The sequence below is a fragment of the Peromyscus leucopus genome, chromosome 6, assembly GCF_004664715.2.
Source record: "Peromyscus leucopus breed LL Stock chromosome 6, UCI_PerLeu_2.1, whole genome shotgun sequence".
In the NCBI taxonomy this organism is placed as follows: domain Eukaryota; kingdom Metazoa; phylum Chordata; class Mammalia; order Rodentia; family Cricetidae; genus Peromyscus; species Peromyscus leucopus.
In genome coordinates this window covers 90069495-90087069 of record NC_051068.1, presented here as the reverse complement: position 1 = coordinate 90087069, position 17575 = coordinate 90069495, and the positions used below count along the sequence as shown (strand labels likewise).

Below are 17575 nucleotides of genomic sequence, written 5' to 3'. Positions count from 1 at the left end.
TAAGCTATTTTATTTTAAAGAATAGGTTATTTGTATTACATGCATGCAGTGCCTGTAGAGGTCAGGAGAGGGAGTTGCAACCCCTGCAACTAGAGCTACAGAGGCTTGTGAGCTGCAATATGCATGCTGGAAACCCATCCTGGGTCCTATGCAAGAGCGACAAATACTCTTCTTAACTGCCAAGCCATTTCTCCAGCCCCTTAAGTAATTTTAAACTCTCAAAACCTCTAAAGTCGTTAAAATAAAACAACAACAACAACCACCACCATGGAAACAAATGTTCATCCATGAACAGCAGTCTAGAGCTTTATGGACAGGTTACCCAACATACAAGCCATCATTAAAACATTTAGGAAACATGCCTGAGGGAAGAGCGCATTTATGGTCCCAGCTATTATTATTTTGCCTCTCCTTCCATCTGACCGAGGCTGTTCCTTTTGTAGTGCTTATGGAATTCACACAGTTCCCTCTGGACCGACTCTCCTCCCTATTATGGGATCTGGCGTCTCAATATAGAAATTTATGACATCCTTCCTGCCTACAGGAAAGGTGTGGCTTTATTCATTAATAAAGGCTTTTCTAAACATAGTCTTTTCTCATGTTGGGGTGTTCCCAAGTACAGATGGTGTTCTAAAAGGCTCTGAGAGAGACGCATGTGCCCAAGTAGGACCCCTTGCTTAAGGTGACACATGCAGGTCTATTTTTATGGCACGGAATGCATTTCCTTGGGGGATGTATATGGAGCATGGTCATGCTTTTGCCTTTTAAGGGTGTTTTTCAGACTTTGATATATTGCCGTTACCATAACACCTTGTCCATGTGTTGTGTAAACATGCAGGGAAAACTCATAGTTTAAAGATAAAGGCAAAACAGTATATTTTTGAGTGTTCTCAGGAATTAACAGCATGTATGGATGAACTAGTTATTTATTTATTTTAACTAAATTAATTAATTAATTATAATATTATTTTTGAGGTAGAGTCTGCCTCTCTATGTAGTCTTGGCTGGCCTGGAACTTGCTATGTATACCAGGCTGGTCTTGAATTCACAGAGGATTAAATGCATTTCCACCATGCCTCGCCTAATTTTTTTCTTTTGCCTAATTAGCTTTTTGAAAGTTGAAGTAATAATAATTTATAGAATGTGTCCCATTTATTTTGTAGGAATTATTCAGCTGGTTATTGTTGCCAGAATTTAGTATATATAAGAACCATCAGGAGCCGGGCGGTGGTGGCACATGCCTTTAATCCCAGCACTCAGGAGGCAGAGCCAGGTGGATATTTGTGAGTTCAAGGCCAACCTAGTCTACAGAGTGAGTTCCAGGACAGGTACCAAAACTACACAGAGAAAACCTGTCTCGAACAAACAAAAACAACCATCAGGAAAGCATGTCAAAAACTGCCTTTTAAGGGAGGGTATCTTTCAGACTGATGTATTGCCACTATCATAATAACTTGTCCTATGAATAAGCAGCTGACAACCACACAGTTTCAAGATAAAGGGGGAAGTGGATGGTTGAACTTCCTTTGGAATGAATAGGGTGTGTATCCTGAGCCTGGGGATGCATGCAGCTCAGCTGGTAGCATGCCTGTCCATGGTTATGGTGCTACATACCTGTGGTCCCAGCACTCAGGAGTGGGAGGCAGGATGATCAGTGTTTTAACGTCATCCTCAGCCAGTTCAAGGCCAGCCTAGGCTATTCGAGACTGTCTAAATAAGTAAATCAACAACTTGGAGAAGCTGAGTTTGTGCCCTGGTCCCAGAGAAGGGACCCAGGAGCCTATTTTATAAGCAGTCTTGGTGTTTCTGGTTTAGAAGGTCCGAGTTCCACATTTTGCAATGCATACTTGTCTCCACGTACTGCAGCTTGGCTTACTGACTTCTTTGTCTATTTTTAATGACTTGATCATGTAACTTTTAAATGTACCCGTGGTTTTATATTCGGCTGTTATCTCTATAGCTTCCTGGTTTATAAAAAAAAAAAAAAAAGACTTCTATGTTCCTGAAAATTTTAGTTATGAACAAGCTAGCTAATTTAAAAGAGTTTTTTGTCACTGCTTAAAAAAGTATGAAATATTTCTTTTGTTAAAAAGGTCCATTCTTCCTTCTAAATTATAAGAGCAGATGGTATATACTTACATTAGTCCAAACTATCACTAGAAAACAAATACCTCCAAAGTAGAGCTGTAGGAATTTAGGGCTTTGAGTAAAAGTGCCTTTTTCCATAAATATTACTTTCTGATAGAAGGAAGGTAAGTTTTTCTAAGAAGAACTGATTTCGCTCCTAGATGAGAAGTTGATTACTGTCATATATTCTGTCCTAAGTCTATAGATTTGGCTATAGCTTTTCTAGTATGTTCCATTTTATATATGTTATTAGTTTTGCATAGGACTGACATAAATTGGCAAAGAAGTACCTTTTGGAGGCACATTTTCATATTTCCTAGAGTGTTTAGTTTTGGTGTTCTAAGGGACTCTGGAGATGTGGTAAAAAGCTAAAGTCTGAGGCTCTTGCATTGAGGTTGGTGGGACCATTTTGTGCTTAGACACCCCAGAGATGATGAGTAGATTTTCACTAGTGTTGTGTGCAGAAAACTAATTCACTTCTACTTTTAGGGATTACAGCATGGATTTTTTGACTTTGAGACATTTGATGTGGATGAATATGAACATTATGAGGTTTGTACACTTAATTTTTTGTGGAATATAATTTCATGTTGGTTAAATATTTTTAAAAAATCTAACACTATTACCTTTTAAATAAAAACCATTTACCATTTTTAAAAAAAAATAGTGGTCAGCTTTGGTTATTATGAGGTCATCAAATTTTAATTTAGAGAAGCACTCTATCTATCTATCTATCTATCTATCTATCTATCTATTTATCTATCTATCATCTGTCTACCTACCTGCCTATCTATCTACCTATCTATAGTCTACCTACTTACCTACCTACCTATATATTCATTCTCTTCTCAAACTTTATTGACAATCTCTTTGTTCCTTTAGATAGGTAATTTTGAAATGTAGTTTGGTAGTGAAATTCTAAATTACCTTTACATTAAAAATAAGGTCTCATTTAAAGCAAAATTAGGTTTTTGTAATACTTCTGGTGTTATGCATTTGATTTTGAAATACCATTGCATGCACTCAGTTCTAACACTTGGCTGCTCTTTCCCCCATGGCACCATTGTGAACTCTGTTCTTTCCCCCAGGGAACCCACCATTGTGAACTCTATTCTTTCTACCAGGGCACCATCATGAACTCTGTTCTTTCCCCAGGGCTTCATCGTGAACTCTGCCTGCTCAGTGATGCGTAGTGTTTAGGGATGCTTGTCTATTCTGGGGGTGCCATACAGTGGTTCTGAGGAACACTTTGGAGTAGGATGAGGAGAGGTCCAGAATCAGTTAACGTTTTCTGTGAGCTGAGGAGCCTGTGGGATGTGAGGAAGACCAACATGGCTTGAGTGTAGCTCATCAGTTGGGTTTTTCCAGAACCATCTATTACATTTCTCTCCCTAGCATGTGAAGTAGACTTCCTAGTTTGGGCTGGTGTCCAGAGCATGCCTCTTTAAATATCTTGCTTGTGTGTAAAATGTGCCCTGTGTTTGAAGATACACTGTTCATCTTTCATTCAAACCTGGTCTTTTGATCCATTCATCTGTGCTAATGGAAGGGCATCCTGCTGTTCACCCAGGCTCAAGACTAGAATCCCCTCCCCACCTTCCACCCCATCGCAGTCTTGTGAGGGTTGCGTTCCCATGGCTGGTCCCAGAGGATGCATTTCACCCCATTTCGCTCTCTCTGTCATTCCTTTGCCCCGGGTCAGAACTCTTTCCCCTGGACTGCTAACGTTGCCCTCTGTCTGAGTGCTGGTCCCTTCTCAGGCTTCTTCCACAAGCCTATCGGGATGATCTTAAAACAGCGCTCCATCTTGTCTTGTTCCGGGCCCTGGTGAGGTGAATGTCCCACTCTCTCAGCTCTGCCAAGCTCTGGCTGCCTCTGGAGCCTCACTGCCATCCCTTGGTGGACTCAGTCCTGTCCCAGTCCTCCGGAGACAACCGTTTCTCAGATGTCTCTGCCCTGGCTGAGCAGTTCTCCATCTTTCTTACCTCCTCCTCTTCATTTCATGTGCGTGCAGAGTCTGTGGAGACCAGAGCTCTCTTCTGGAATCCCGTCCCCTTAGTTCCACCCTTCACAACTTGTGCCTGTTTTTTCTGACATCAAGGTCGTTTACATACAACCTTCAATTCCTTACTGGGCTGCAAATTCCCTGTAGATGGGACATGGCTTAATGGAAAAAACGTATTCTGTGTTCTTGTATAGAAATCCTTAAGTTCAGAAACATCTATGTCTATCAAAGTGTAGTACAATTTGTTAAAAATTGAGACTGTTGTTCAAATGTGTATATGTGTGTGTGTGTGTGTGTGTGTGTGTGTGTCTGTGTCTATGTGTTTGTGTGTGTGACTGTGTGTGTATGGCATTTTTGGTACTGGCAGAAGAATCTTTTAATTTTAGAAAGAAAGAAAGACAGGAAGGAAGGAAAGAAACTCTAGAAAACTAGAAATAAAGGGCAGTGCATTTATAATGGACAAGACTGGTTGAAGCATATATATCACTTATGTAGTCATTTAAAAAAGTGAATTGGCCTGTACTTCTTCTCCGGGAGTTCTTTCTATAATTTATTTTTTTAAAGGACACATAAGAGTGCTTATAGTTTGCTACTCTTCGTAAAAGTAAAACAAGACCTAGGAAGGCTCCTCCATATCTCGTGTGTGTGTGTGTGTGTGTGTGTGTGTGTGTGTGTGTGTGTGTGTGTGTGTATGCATATAGCTATGGTGTGAGTTGAGGTATTTTACTTTGAAGCTAATCAAGCATGTATTTCATAACCCTCTCACTTGCTTAGGTGTCTTTTAAGGTCGTAGACCTAATTGTGTGTCAATAATTTTATCCTCTTATAATGAACCTCTGAATAAAGTAAGTTCCAGGTGCTCATCCCCAAAGACCCCCAGGGCCTGGACCTCTGCCCTACGTGTATGAGCGCGGAGGACACACCATTAAATGCTAACGACATTTCACTGGAAAGAGTGGGTTCAGGCGTGGGGGTGGAGAAAGGGAAGGAGGCACAAACACTTCCACCCAGAGAAGAACAGACCACCACAAAACCCTAGCTGATGCTCCCTCCGCCCCACTACCACCCAGAGAAAAACAGACCACCACAAAACCCTAGCTGATGCTCCCTCCGCCGCCACATGCTGATGCTGCACAGCTCTTGATAACCTTGCTCACAGACGCAGTGCTGTGTGAGTCTCACAAAGCAGCCACCCCAGCAATGAACCCGCTAACAATGGGGTCCTCCTGATGTCACCCAAGTGCATAGAACCCAGGCAGTAGGAGCTGAGCGGGGGATTTGGGCGACTGTCTAGAAAGATTTGTTTTTTTTGGTCAAATGTCTTTTTCGTACATGGAACGTCTGTCCCATCACGTATCTAATCAAACGGCAGGTCACAAATTAAAGTGTGGTTGGCAGGCAGTTCGTAATGTTTGCTTAATGAATAATTGAAGAAAAGGCCACTTTTGCGATGGTCTGTGGCCCAGGCACTCCTTGTTATTTGCCCTGCTCCAGGGAGCCTGGTCATTTGGTGAACTGTGAAATAGCCAGGTTTGTGTCCTTCATTTTGTCCCACAAAGCCAGTATTCCAGGGAAGGACTTGTAGATTTCAAAGCAAAATTGTATTGTTGACAGCGATTGTGAGACTCACTGGGAATGATTTAGGGATATTCAGGATGAGTCTTTTCATAGGCACGTTTTTCTTTTTATTGAAAATAGATTTTTTTTTTTAAAAAAAAATGCAGGTGGTGGCACACAGAGAAACCCTGTCTTGAAAAACAAAAAACAAAACAAAACAAAAAAAAAGAAAAAAGGGTAAAAAGGAAATAGATTCCTCCCTTCCCCTCATATAACATATCGTGATTACGATTTCCCCTTCCTCTATCCCTCCCCATCCCTCCCCATCTCCTCTCCCATCTGGAGCCCCTTTCTGTCTCTCATTAGAAAACAAACAGGGCTGTAGCTTGAGTTTTCCTGCCTTGCCCACAGTCAGGACAAATCTTTGTCACCCACCAGTCCCACAGCCGCTCAGACCCAACCAAGTAAACACAGAGACTTATATTGCTTACAAACTGTATGGCTGTGGCAGGCTTCTTTCTAACTGTTCTTATAGCTTAAATTAATACATTTCCATAAGTCTATACCTTGCCACGTGGCTGGTGGCTTACCGGCATCTTCACATGCTGCTGGTCATGGCGGTGGCTGCAGTGTCTCTCTGCCTCAGCCTTCTGCTTCCCAGAATTCTCCTCTCTCCTTGTCCCACCTACTTCCTGCCTGGCCACTGGCCAACCAGTGTTTTATTTATTGACCAATCAGAGCAATTTGACATATAGACCGTCCCACAGCACAGGGCAGATGAGAGGGCTCAGCAGGTAAAGGCACTTGCCGCCAAGCCTGAGGACCTGGGTTCAATCACCAGGACCCACATGGTGTGGAGAATCCTCGTCATCCTCTGACATCCATACCTGTGCTCAGCATGCACATGCTCTCTCTCTCTCTCTCTGTCTCTGTCTCTCTCTCTCTCTCTGTCTCTGTCTCTGTCTCTCTCTCTCTCTCTGTCTCTGTCTCTCTCTCTCTCTCTCTGTCTCTCTCTCTCTCTCTCTCTCTCTCTCACACACACACACACACACAAAAGAAAACAAACAGGCTCCAAGGGATAATAATAAAATAATATAAAATAAAATATAAGGTAAAAGAAAAACTCACATCAGGATAGGACAAAACAAACAAACTCAAGGAAAAGAGCCCAAGAAAAGGCATAAGAAACAGATATAGATGCAGAGACCTACTGGGATGCAGAATTGGGAATCCCATGAGAACATTCAACTGGAGGCCATAATATATGCTTGAAGGCCCTGTAGCATAAAATGAGAGAAGAAAAAAGTATGTATAAATAAAATGGAATAAAATAAAAATAGAAAATAAGATAAAATTAAAAGAAAGAGACAGAGGGGGAGAGAGAGAGAAAGAGAGACAGAGACAGAGACAGAGACAGAGGGAGGGAGAGAGAGGGAAGGAACCTCCAAAGGTGCTGTTAAGTCCATTTTCTGTTGACCATCTACTGCTGGGCATGTAGCCTACTGTCTTAGTTAGGGTTTTTGTTTTTTTTTTCCTTTGGTGTTTTTCAAGATAGGGTTTCTCAGGGTAGTTTTGGTGCCTGTTCTGGATCTCACTCTGTAGACCAGGCTGGCCTCGAACTCACAGAGGTCTACCTGCCTCTGCCTTGAGCCACCACTGCCCGGCTTCTAGTTAGGATTTCTATTGCTGTGAAGAGACACCATGACCATGGTAACTCTTACACAGGAAACATTTATTTGGGGCTTAGTCCATTATTATCATGGTGGATGACAAGCAGGCAGACATGGTGCTGGAGAAGGAGCTGAGTTCTTCATCTGCAGGCAAGAGGAAGTGAACTGTGACACTGGGTGTAGCATAAGCGTAGGAACCCTCAAAGCCCACCCCCCACAGTCACACTTCCTCCAGCAAGGCCACACCTCCTGATAGTACCTCAACCTATGGGGGCCATTTTCTTTCAAACGACCACACCCACCCTTAGGACTAGTTTGCTCACCCAGTGAGACTCCCTTGTAGAAAACTAAATTTTCATTTGCAAGTAGTTATCAGTTGGAGATTGCTTCTGGCTTAGGGATGAGGGCTTGTGTCTACTTCTTTTAGTTCTAGGACCCCCCCATCTGGGACAGACCCATGCAGGCCCTGTGCATGCTGCCTCAGTCTCTGTGAAGTCATATGCTGATTTTGAGGGCCTTGTTTTCTTGGTCCTCTGGCTTTTTCATCCCCTCTGGCTCTATCTAGCACACTTTCCACTGGAGTGTGCCATGGTCTCTCACTTTCTGCCTCTTGTCTGTCTGTGGGTTTCTGTATGTGTTCCAGTATGCTGCAGGAGGAAGCTTCTCTGATGATTTCTGAACAAGGCACTTATCTATAGCAAAATGTCATTAGGTATCATTTCATTGCTACTTTTTTTTTTTTTTTTTTTTAAAGAACAGTAGTATTTGGTTTTTTCCTAGGTCCCTGGGATATCTAGTCTCAGGTTCTTAGTCATCCAAGCAGTGCCAGGTATGGATTCTATCTTGTGAAGTTGATCTTAAATCAGACATTGGTTGGTTACTCCCACGGATTTGTACCACCGTTGCACTAGCCTATCTTGAGGCAGGACACCATTGTAGATCAAAAGGTTTGTGGTTGGCTTGGTGTTTACATTTCCTCGGGTAGCATGCAGAGTGCCTTCCTGTACCAAAGGTGCTAGCATGGGGTAGAAGCTCGAGGTAGGCACCGACTTGACTTCTCCATGTTCAGTGAGTTGTGTAGCTGTTGTCTTCAGCAATGGGGCCTTGCTGTCAGTTTATCTTGGCAACAGTGTGGGTTGTTTGAGCGTTCCCATGGGACCCCCTTTGGCCAGCAACTCAATCAGATGTAACCCAATCCTGGTTTAGAAGCTTCATTTGGTGACAAGAGATGTCCAGTTGGGGCTCTCTCTCCTCCATTATTTGGTGATTTCCTTTAGACTGCCTTCATATATGAATATGTTTTAGGAAGCTTCTGCTGTATTAGATTTCCATACTACCCCTCACACGCCCTTAGTTGTAGCTGTATCTCCCCATAGTCCCTTGCTTGTCCCCCCTTATGCCCCCCTCCCTACTTGATCCTCCTGTTCCAGTCCCCACCCCATCCACCCATAACTATCTATTCTGTTTCTCTTTCCTAGGGAGATATATCTGTCATCTAGTCCCTTACTCGACACCTAATCTCCCCGCCAGCCCCCCCAGATGGTTTCTTTGTGTAACAGCACTGGCTGTCCTGGAACTCACTCTGTAGACCAAGCTGGCCTTGAACTCACAGAGATCTACCTGTCTCTCTCTCCCAAGTGCTGGGATTAAAGGCTTGCACCATCCCTGCCTAGCCCTCTATACCTAATCTTTGTGGTTCTGCGGATTGTAGCTTGGTTATTATTGACTTAATTGCCAAATCCACATGTAAATAAATGTATAACATATTTGTCTTTCTGAGTCTGGGTTGCCTCACTCAGGATGATTTTTTTTTTCTGGTTTCATCAGTTTACCTGTGAATTTTATGATTTCATTTTTTTAACAGCTGAGTAATACTATATTGTGTAAATGTACCACATTTTCTTTATCCATTTCTTGAAGGACATCTAGATTGTTTCCAGTTGAACATGGTTGACCAGATGTAATTGTAGTAGGATGAAGTGTTCTTGGGGATATGTTCAAAAGTAGTAGAGCTGAGTCTTGAGGTAGATCAACACCCACCTTCCTGAGGAACTGCCATATTGATTTCCATAGTGGCTGTACACAAAACGAGCAGCAGAGGAGTATTTTCCTTGTTGACATTTGTTTTATTAATCTTAGTCATAGACACCTGTTTGCTAAACTACATTTAATATGTAATATGGCTTGAGAAGGCCAGGCACTTGGGAAACTGAGGCAGGAAGATTGTCATGGGTTCAAGACTAGCCTGGGTTACTGAGACCCTGTTTCAAATAAAACTAATTAACAACCAACCAACCAAAGAAAAAACCTTAAATCAGTAAGCCCACAGCTCTGTGATATTAAAGAGTTCTTCCCCCATTTTTGTGTTTGTGTATGGTGTGCCTGTGTGCATATGCATGGTGTTGCATGTATGCGGACACATGTGTTTGTGTGTATAGGTTATGTACATGTGTGCATATGTGGAGGTCCAAGGTTGATAAATCATCTATCATTCTTCTACCTTATTCATTAAGGAAGAGTTGGTCTCAGTCACATTCAGAATTCATCAGTATGTCTGCTCTTATTAGCCAGCCTGTTCTATGAATTCCATCTCTGCCTTTGGAGGCTAGGATGACAGGTAGGCTGCCATGCCCACCAGACATTTATGCGGGTGTCTGGGGATCCAATGATGGTCCTCACACTTGCATGGCAGGTGCCCTAACTGCTGAGTCATCATCTCCTTAGCCCTTGAAAGGAGGTTTTTATGATCAGAACACTACTTATGAATACAGATGGTGGGTCAGCAGAGCATAAGTCTAACAATGCCTCAAGTCTAACAATGAACCGATGCCCGGTCCTCAAAGGTTCTGTCTACTTTCACTCAGGAATCTAAAGCATGCCACCCGTGACTAGTCATAGAAACATTTTAAACATTCCAGTAGCCACATTTAGAAATGCTAAGAAGAAATGGTGAAAATATTTTAAGTAATATATTTCAATTAATTCATTATATCCCACATTTTAACATAGAGTTAATACAGGGATTATTAAGGAAGTATTTTACATTTTTTAAAACACTATGCCTTCAAAGTCTAGTGTGCAGTTTACACTATGGTATACCTGAATTTGGTCTGTTCACATTTTAAGATACAGTAGCCATGAGTGTCTAGAAGAGTCCACAAGAATGGCAGGCCATGTATGTCATGGTCCTCAGTGTGGCATGAAGCCTAAGGGAAGCTAGGAAGGGTTTATCTTCTTGCTTCATCTGATCTAACTGTGCATGTTAGAGTCCTTTCAGGATTGTGCAATTTAGGAGGTTTGGATAAAGATGCCTCAGGAATTTGGCTGTTTTCATGTGACCCACAGATGGCTCATTCCCTTCAGGACTGAGAAACAGCTCCAGACATGGTCTTGTAAAATGTCTTCCAAAAATGGTCTGTCCAGGTTCCGTGTCAACCTGTCTGTCCTGTTGCTCATACTCACATTGCTCAAACAGGCAGAATTCTAGGAATATCCAGAAACAGCCCACCAGCCAGCCAGACGACCAAAGTCACAGTGTGATGATCAGTGAGCTCCCTGTACGAGTCAGTGTCAACATTGGTGCTTTTCAACAGGGCTCGTAAGGTATTCTCAAAGAACCCGAGAACTAAGACAGCAGCCACTCCTTTGAAATCTAGCCATGGGTCAATTCAGAAAAATAACTTAGACCTTTTTGTCCTCGGGCGAAATGCGTAGATGAAAGAGCCCCAGTGTTCAAGTCACATTGTGACGCTTGTGTACCTGTGTATACACACGGACAGTATGCCCTCTAGTGGTGAAGTCGGTGAAGTACATCCTGCTGCTTTGAGGACCTTGGTTTTAGTAAACTGTATACACACCAGGTGTCAGTAGTCAGCTTTTCCTGTATTATTTTGGGAGGAAATCGTTCTTACCAAACAGACCTAAACTGCATTGGCCATTTATGGAGCTGTGCTTAATTTCTGTCCACCAGGGATGATTTGAAACTAGATCCTCAATTCAGTAGTTCCCTCTGCTTTCCAGAAGGCATTCTATTTTTGATAAATGGTCTGTGAGCAGGTGACTTCAAAGGAAAACACAGAGGGAGGTTATCCACTAGCAGTACTTTGTTCTTAGTCGGGGGTAGGATGGCTGAAGAGGAAATTAAAGAAAGGAGCTTCAGTGGTGACATTTTTTTGGGTGGGGGGAGCTCATTGCTGTGGTTCACATTTATTACCTCACTTAGCTTTCGGCCCGTGCAATTTCCAAGAGTTGCCCTAAGTAGGTGATTAGGTAGAGTTTAGAGTTCAAGATCAACTTCAGACCTTAGCAACTACTTAGAGTGCTTCCTTGGAGCTGTTTTATGTCTGTCCTTATCTCCCCCCACCCCACTGAAACTTCCCCCCTTTTGAAAGAATGCTTCTGTGTGGAATAGGGCTGTGAGTAGGAGGGCACTGTTCTCAGATTGTCAAGCTATTGGTGACTTGACCTTGTTCTCTTACCTGCTGACCGTCTGGCCCCATCTTGACCTTGGCAAGTGAGAGCCACACCTGGCTGTTGTCTGCCTGACGACAGAGCTGCTGCTGCTGCTGCTGCTGCTGCGCTTCCATAGGCACAGGGCTTCTTACTGGGATTACCATGGCACCCAGAGAACCTGATCCTATTTGCTCAACACCCAGTAAACACAGATCACACCTGTTGGCAACTGGGGCCTGTGCTTGTCCCAGCCCCTGCCCAGACAGCTCCATCCTGATTACTCTGACAAGGAAGCTTTGCTTTTCAAAAAATAACACCGGGAGCAGGGAGATGGCTCAGTCGGAAAAATGTCTGCCGAGCAAGCCTGGAGGCCAGATTTTAGATTCCCAGAACCCACGAAGGGAACGGGCTCAGCGGCGTGCCGTCCGGAATCCTAGCACTTGGTGGAGGCGAAGGAGAGGCTTGAGCTGGGAGGCTCACCCTGTTTACGTGGCTCCCCGAGAAGTCACTCTCAGCCACCCGTGTAGCTCATCTCGTTCGTGTCGCATTAGGTGATGGAAACTGGTCACACATTGGTGTGCCCATGGGCAGAAACTATGTCTCCTTTGCCTTTGCACGAATAAAGTAACCCACCAGCAGAGTCTACACACCACAGGCAGTCAATTGGTGTTTAGGAAAGGAAATGACAGACAGACAGACAGGCGAGCAAAAGAGCGTCGTGAGCAGAGCGCAGCGTGTCTCAGGCGCCTCATGTGATCTAGTTTCAATTCAAGTTGACCAAAACCTTTTTTAATTTTATTTTTGAGATTAATTTAATTACAACATTTCTCCCTCCCCTTTCCTCCCTCCAAACCCTTCCGTCTACCCCTTCCCACTCTCCTTCAAATTCACGGTCTTTGTTGTCCTTATTTGTTATTACGTGCATCTGCCTGCATGTATATACACATGTCCCTAAATATAACCTGCTCAGTCCATATAATGCTACCTGTATGTATGTTTTCAGGGCTGACCCATTTTGCTTCGGACAAACAATTGGTGTGCTTTTTCCTGGGGAAGACCATCTCTCCCGTTCCAAGATTTCATCAGTTGCCTATAGTTCTTTGTGTAGAGTTGAAGCCTCATGGGCTTTTCTCTGTCCGGTTTGGTGTGTTCATTGGTATAATACTTGTACGGCCCATGCTTAGGCAGTCATGGTGAGACTTCATGGGTGTAGCTTCTGATATTGCCAGGAGACACAATCTCACAGCAAACTCCCTAGACTGAGGTGTTTTGTTAGGAACCCATTCTGATTTTGTTGTAACCTTCCAGGGAACATACTCACTATGGTTAGACTGCTTTTTCAGTCTAATGTTCTCCCAAACGAGCTATTTCGGCTTTAGACTACTTTCTCACATGGTGTCCTTTTCTTTGGTCACCAGTCCATCTACGTGGCAAGACTTTATAACTTAAAAACACAAAACACAAAACAAAACAGTTATTTGCAACATAGACCGAAGATAGGTTTGTCTGTAATGCCAACGTAGTTTATTATATGACTCGGGTCTGTCAGGGCTGACTGTGACCTTCATTACATCAGGAAACTGTCAGTGGATGCTGACTCCTGGAGTCTTCGCTTCAGCACATTCCATGAGAACCGGTGAAGTTGGTTCGGTCTTCCATCTCAGGTCGACAGCAGGCGTCAGTGTGTGATGGGGCAAGGCTGTGCTTGGGAGCAGCTCTGTATTGGTCTGTGATCTTCTCTTGTTCACAGACCGTGGGCAGGACTGTGTACTCCTGCCCCCGGATTGGGGTCAGGCAGGCCTCAGAGTGCAGGTGTGTGGGCATGGCCTCAGCCATCTGGAGCAATTATCGAGGTGTGCCTCCCTTGGGGATCTGGCTAGGAGAACTATGTGAAGCATGCTTCTGGAGCCATCCTGTTGTATTTATTTCACCACTTGAAGGCCACAAAGTTTAAGGATGTCAAATTCCTTCCTGGCCACTACAGCTGCTACTGGGGAGGGACCCAGGGCTTCCACATGTGCTAATTAATCACACGCATGGCTAGTTACAGATCACATGGGCTAAGTCTGTAAAACTCTTAGGTTTCCCTCTCCGAAACAATACCTCACGTTTGTTTTTTCCTTCCTCTTAATTATTGTTTGATTTCGTTTCTTTCTGTTCTCTCCTTTCCCTATTGTCTTTCTCCGTGTCTTTTTGTGTTTTGGTTTTTGCTTTTCGGAGACTGAGTCTCACTGTAGCCCAGGTGGCCTGGAACTCCTGGCAATCCTCCTGCTTCAGCTTTCCAGGTGCTGGGATAGTGGGTATGTTCTTTTTTTTTTTTTTTTAACTTCCAAACTATTTGAGGTGTGGTCTCTATAACTATTATGGTCTGATGTTCCCGCTGGCATAGGAGTGTCCCAAACCGAACAGGCCAGGTTTGGTCTTCTTCCTAGGGCCGATCGGTGGCTAAACTCTAATTGTGAAAACATCTCTTTCCTCGCTTTGTAAGGTGGCGGCCCTTACGTTTCTCCTCTTGCCGTCTCTGGTCATCTTTTTCAACCTTTTAAGTCTTTTTATTCTCTTTGCCCGCCCTGGGATCCTGCTAGTGTAGGACCTCGTGGTTTCCGATTGAACACATTCTGTGTTTTGTGAATGACAACGTGTATCCTGCTGTTTCCAGGCCTCATCTTGGAGCGTTAAAATGACATCAGCAAGCATAGCAGAGTTCTGCATCCTGTGTTTGAGTCTGCAGGGTTGCTCACTGGCCTGGATTAGTAGAACAATCTCTCGTCTCTCTCCCATCTCTCTCCTTGCCCATGGCCTGCCTTCCATGCTGTCTGTCTCCCTCGACAGCTGCGTCTCCCTTTCCTGGGCCCCCCATGCTGGCCACGCCCCATTCTTTCAGCATGCTGTCATTCAAAAGCAGACTTTAACCAGTAATCTGGAGTTTGGTGCTTACCTAGAGCCAAAGGACATGGAAACTTCATTCTAACCCAGCGACTCAAATATTGACCACACTTTCGGCTCATAAAAGGTCCAGCTTCATGGCCCTGTTCTTATTTATGTAATAAAGCTGTGTACTGTTGGTGTGAACTCATTGTTTCAGAGGTGAAGGAAATGCAAAACCATCTTCAAGATGACGTTTTAAAAAGCTGTCACAGCTGTCGTCTTAGTTTCTAAAGCACTCTGTCTGCCCCCCTCTGTCCGGTGTGCCTCTGGGGTGATGTGCAGTAAGTTTAGTGCAGCTGTTCCTTAATGGCTGGACGGAGATGGGAGATGGGAGTGGCGCCTTCCTCCGGGGGTTACCGTGGGGATTACGTGAGCCACACGCTGTACTGTTTTGCAGAGAGGGGGTGGTAGCTCATCATCTTTGCTGTTATCATCATTGACACTTGTCATTCCCAAATAAACGCACCGACAATGCCTTTTTATTGTTTTGTGTGTAGCACCAAGTTACAGTTCTGAACATAGGTTTTCTAGGTTTTTCAACATGCCTGACAGAATGGTAGAAAATGTAATGCTGGGCTAGACGACTGATATTGGGAATCTCATCGTCAGCCTACAGGACTTTCTGTTTGTACTGTGGACCTATGATAACGGTAAAAGTCCACATATTTGGGCTGGAAAGCATATTTGTGAGTAGTCCACCAGAGACACAGATGTATTTCTTGCAAGTGTAGAAATTTGTGCTTTCAAGTCAAATTCCATTTTAAGAACAGTAACTTAGCTGTTCAAGAGAAATCGTAGTCTTTTGTGGACCAGAGAGTCCTGTAGTACGGTGTTATAGCATCGGAACTCATCCATTCTAGAGATGCCATGTTTGTCCGGGGCTTTTCTTGTGGTGTGGGTCATCTGCAGGTTTTCTAACTGGTGGCTGGTGGGCAGTGAGCGTTACATCAGCTTCCCACCCTGGGTCAATGCCATTGCCTCACCCTCTCTTAGATGTTTCTTTACAGAATGTTGTAGGGCTGGAAAGTACCTGAAGTTTCTGTCTGGTCTAGATTCTTTGAAGTTGAATTAGGAAAAGAGATTTTCGTCATTTTAACTATTCTGTCACTGACACATTAGCATTTCTAGAAATGACTGTGAAAGGGCATGGACCATCGTTCTGGAATACTACCAAAGCAATCTTATATTGTAGTAGGTCAGTTAAAAGTTGTAACTTCCATACTATTTTTCTTTCAAACTTAAATTTAAGACCTAAATCTTATTGTTTATTCTACAAACCTTTCCCAGGCTGCTGAATAGAGCCAATATTACCTAATGTTTATCATTTTAGGTAGGAGGGTTCACAAACACAATTCTGTTGATACTGTGAGTGAATTTATCTTGCTGATATATTACAGGGACTTTAGTTCACTGCTCTAACATACGACTGATTATAAAAGGGTTACTATTTAACCAAACAGATGTCTATAATCAAAATGAACAGATGTAATACAATATATTCATCTGACCTCCTTAGTGGCCAAGAATACAGAAATGGTGAACACAGAGAGCCACTGTCTACTACTGTTCATAAGGAATTGCTTTTGTCTTTTGATAATTGAAGTTTATACTTATTCTTAAATTTGTACAGTGTATCAAGCTTACCCCTCACTCAAGGGGCATACTGACTCATTCATTTAGCCTGTTTTGTTTAACTTCTTAGTGGAAAGTTGTACATTTGATTCTTTATTCAAATGGTTATAAAGACATAGCTACAAATGTGCTTATAAGTCTATAAGATTTTAGGGTCCTATGAAGAGAGTATGTTTATTACGATTAGGTTACTACAGTGGATACATTTTCAAGATGCTATGTGAAGTTTCTTTTACATCTTTTATGACTGGAAAGATCTTAGTAGTAGAAATTGCATTTTAGAATAGAAATTGGCCAGCCTAGTTTTGGTTTCCATGGAAGTGGTAATGGATAGCACAAATGAAGTAGTGACTCTCATCTCCTTGCCGTGCTGATGCATTTAACACAGGTTTATATTGTACTTACTGAAGAGCACAAGCTCTTTGGCTCAGTTGCCTATCATGGAGGCTCTCACCAAATGCCAAAGGAAGAGTTCTTTACATGGAATCACGTTGCTTCCCTGATGAAGATGGAGACTGGGGTCTGGGTTGGAGTTGGGTGTGTGGCGGTGTGAATATTTGTATTGCATTACACAGAAGTCTCCCAGTCACCTGCAAAGCCTTGGGTGTAACCCAATCCTTGTTCCAGTCCTGATGGGTTAATAGCCCAAGGAAAGGAAGGAGGTACCGGAACCAGGCAAAGTGACCCATTTTCTTGGTCCATAGGCCTTTTCTAATGATCACTTTGAGTATGCGGACCAAAGGCTAGCAATTATCAGTCAGCCGGCAAAGACATTCCATTTGGTTTCATAGGATTTAAAAACTTATCAAAAGATAGCCAACATTTCAAAGAAAGATTTCATTGGAAAATCTAGTTGGAAGATTAGACCGAGAAAGGCAGCTTCCCAGGGTGACCAGTTAGCCAGAGCTAGAAACAGTGGTCTTATTGCCAGCCTTTGTTTGGGTTTGGCGCCCCTTGCAGGAGACTTTGGCTGAAAGGTTTTTGGTGTACCTCATGTGGTTCTCAATGTGTTGTGACCTTTTGTTGGGGGGAATGAATGACCCTTTCACAGGGGTCACTTAAGACCATCGGAAAACACAGATATTTACGTTATAATTCATAACAGTTGCAAAATTACAGTTTTGAAGTAGCAACGAAAATCATTTTATGGTGGGGGGGTCACCATACTATGAGGAACTATCACCACAGTGTGGGTCTAAGCATT

General features: G+C 43.3%; 1 protein-coding gene across 3 annotated transcripts in view; it reads left to right on the top strand.

Moving 5' to 3' along the window:
* Cdc14a (cell division cycle 14A) overlaps positions 1–17575 on the top strand; it is a 175361-nt gene that overhangs the window by 86789 nt on the left and 70997 nt on the right. For all 3 annotated transcript variants that reach the window (XM_028890148.2, XM_037207038.1, XM_028890146.2), the window contains exon 7: positions 2617–2679. In XM_028890148.2, coding sequence (XP_028745981.1) covers positions 2617–2679 — 63 coding nt within the window. The remainder of the gene's footprint in view (positions 1–2616; positions 2680–17575) is intronic.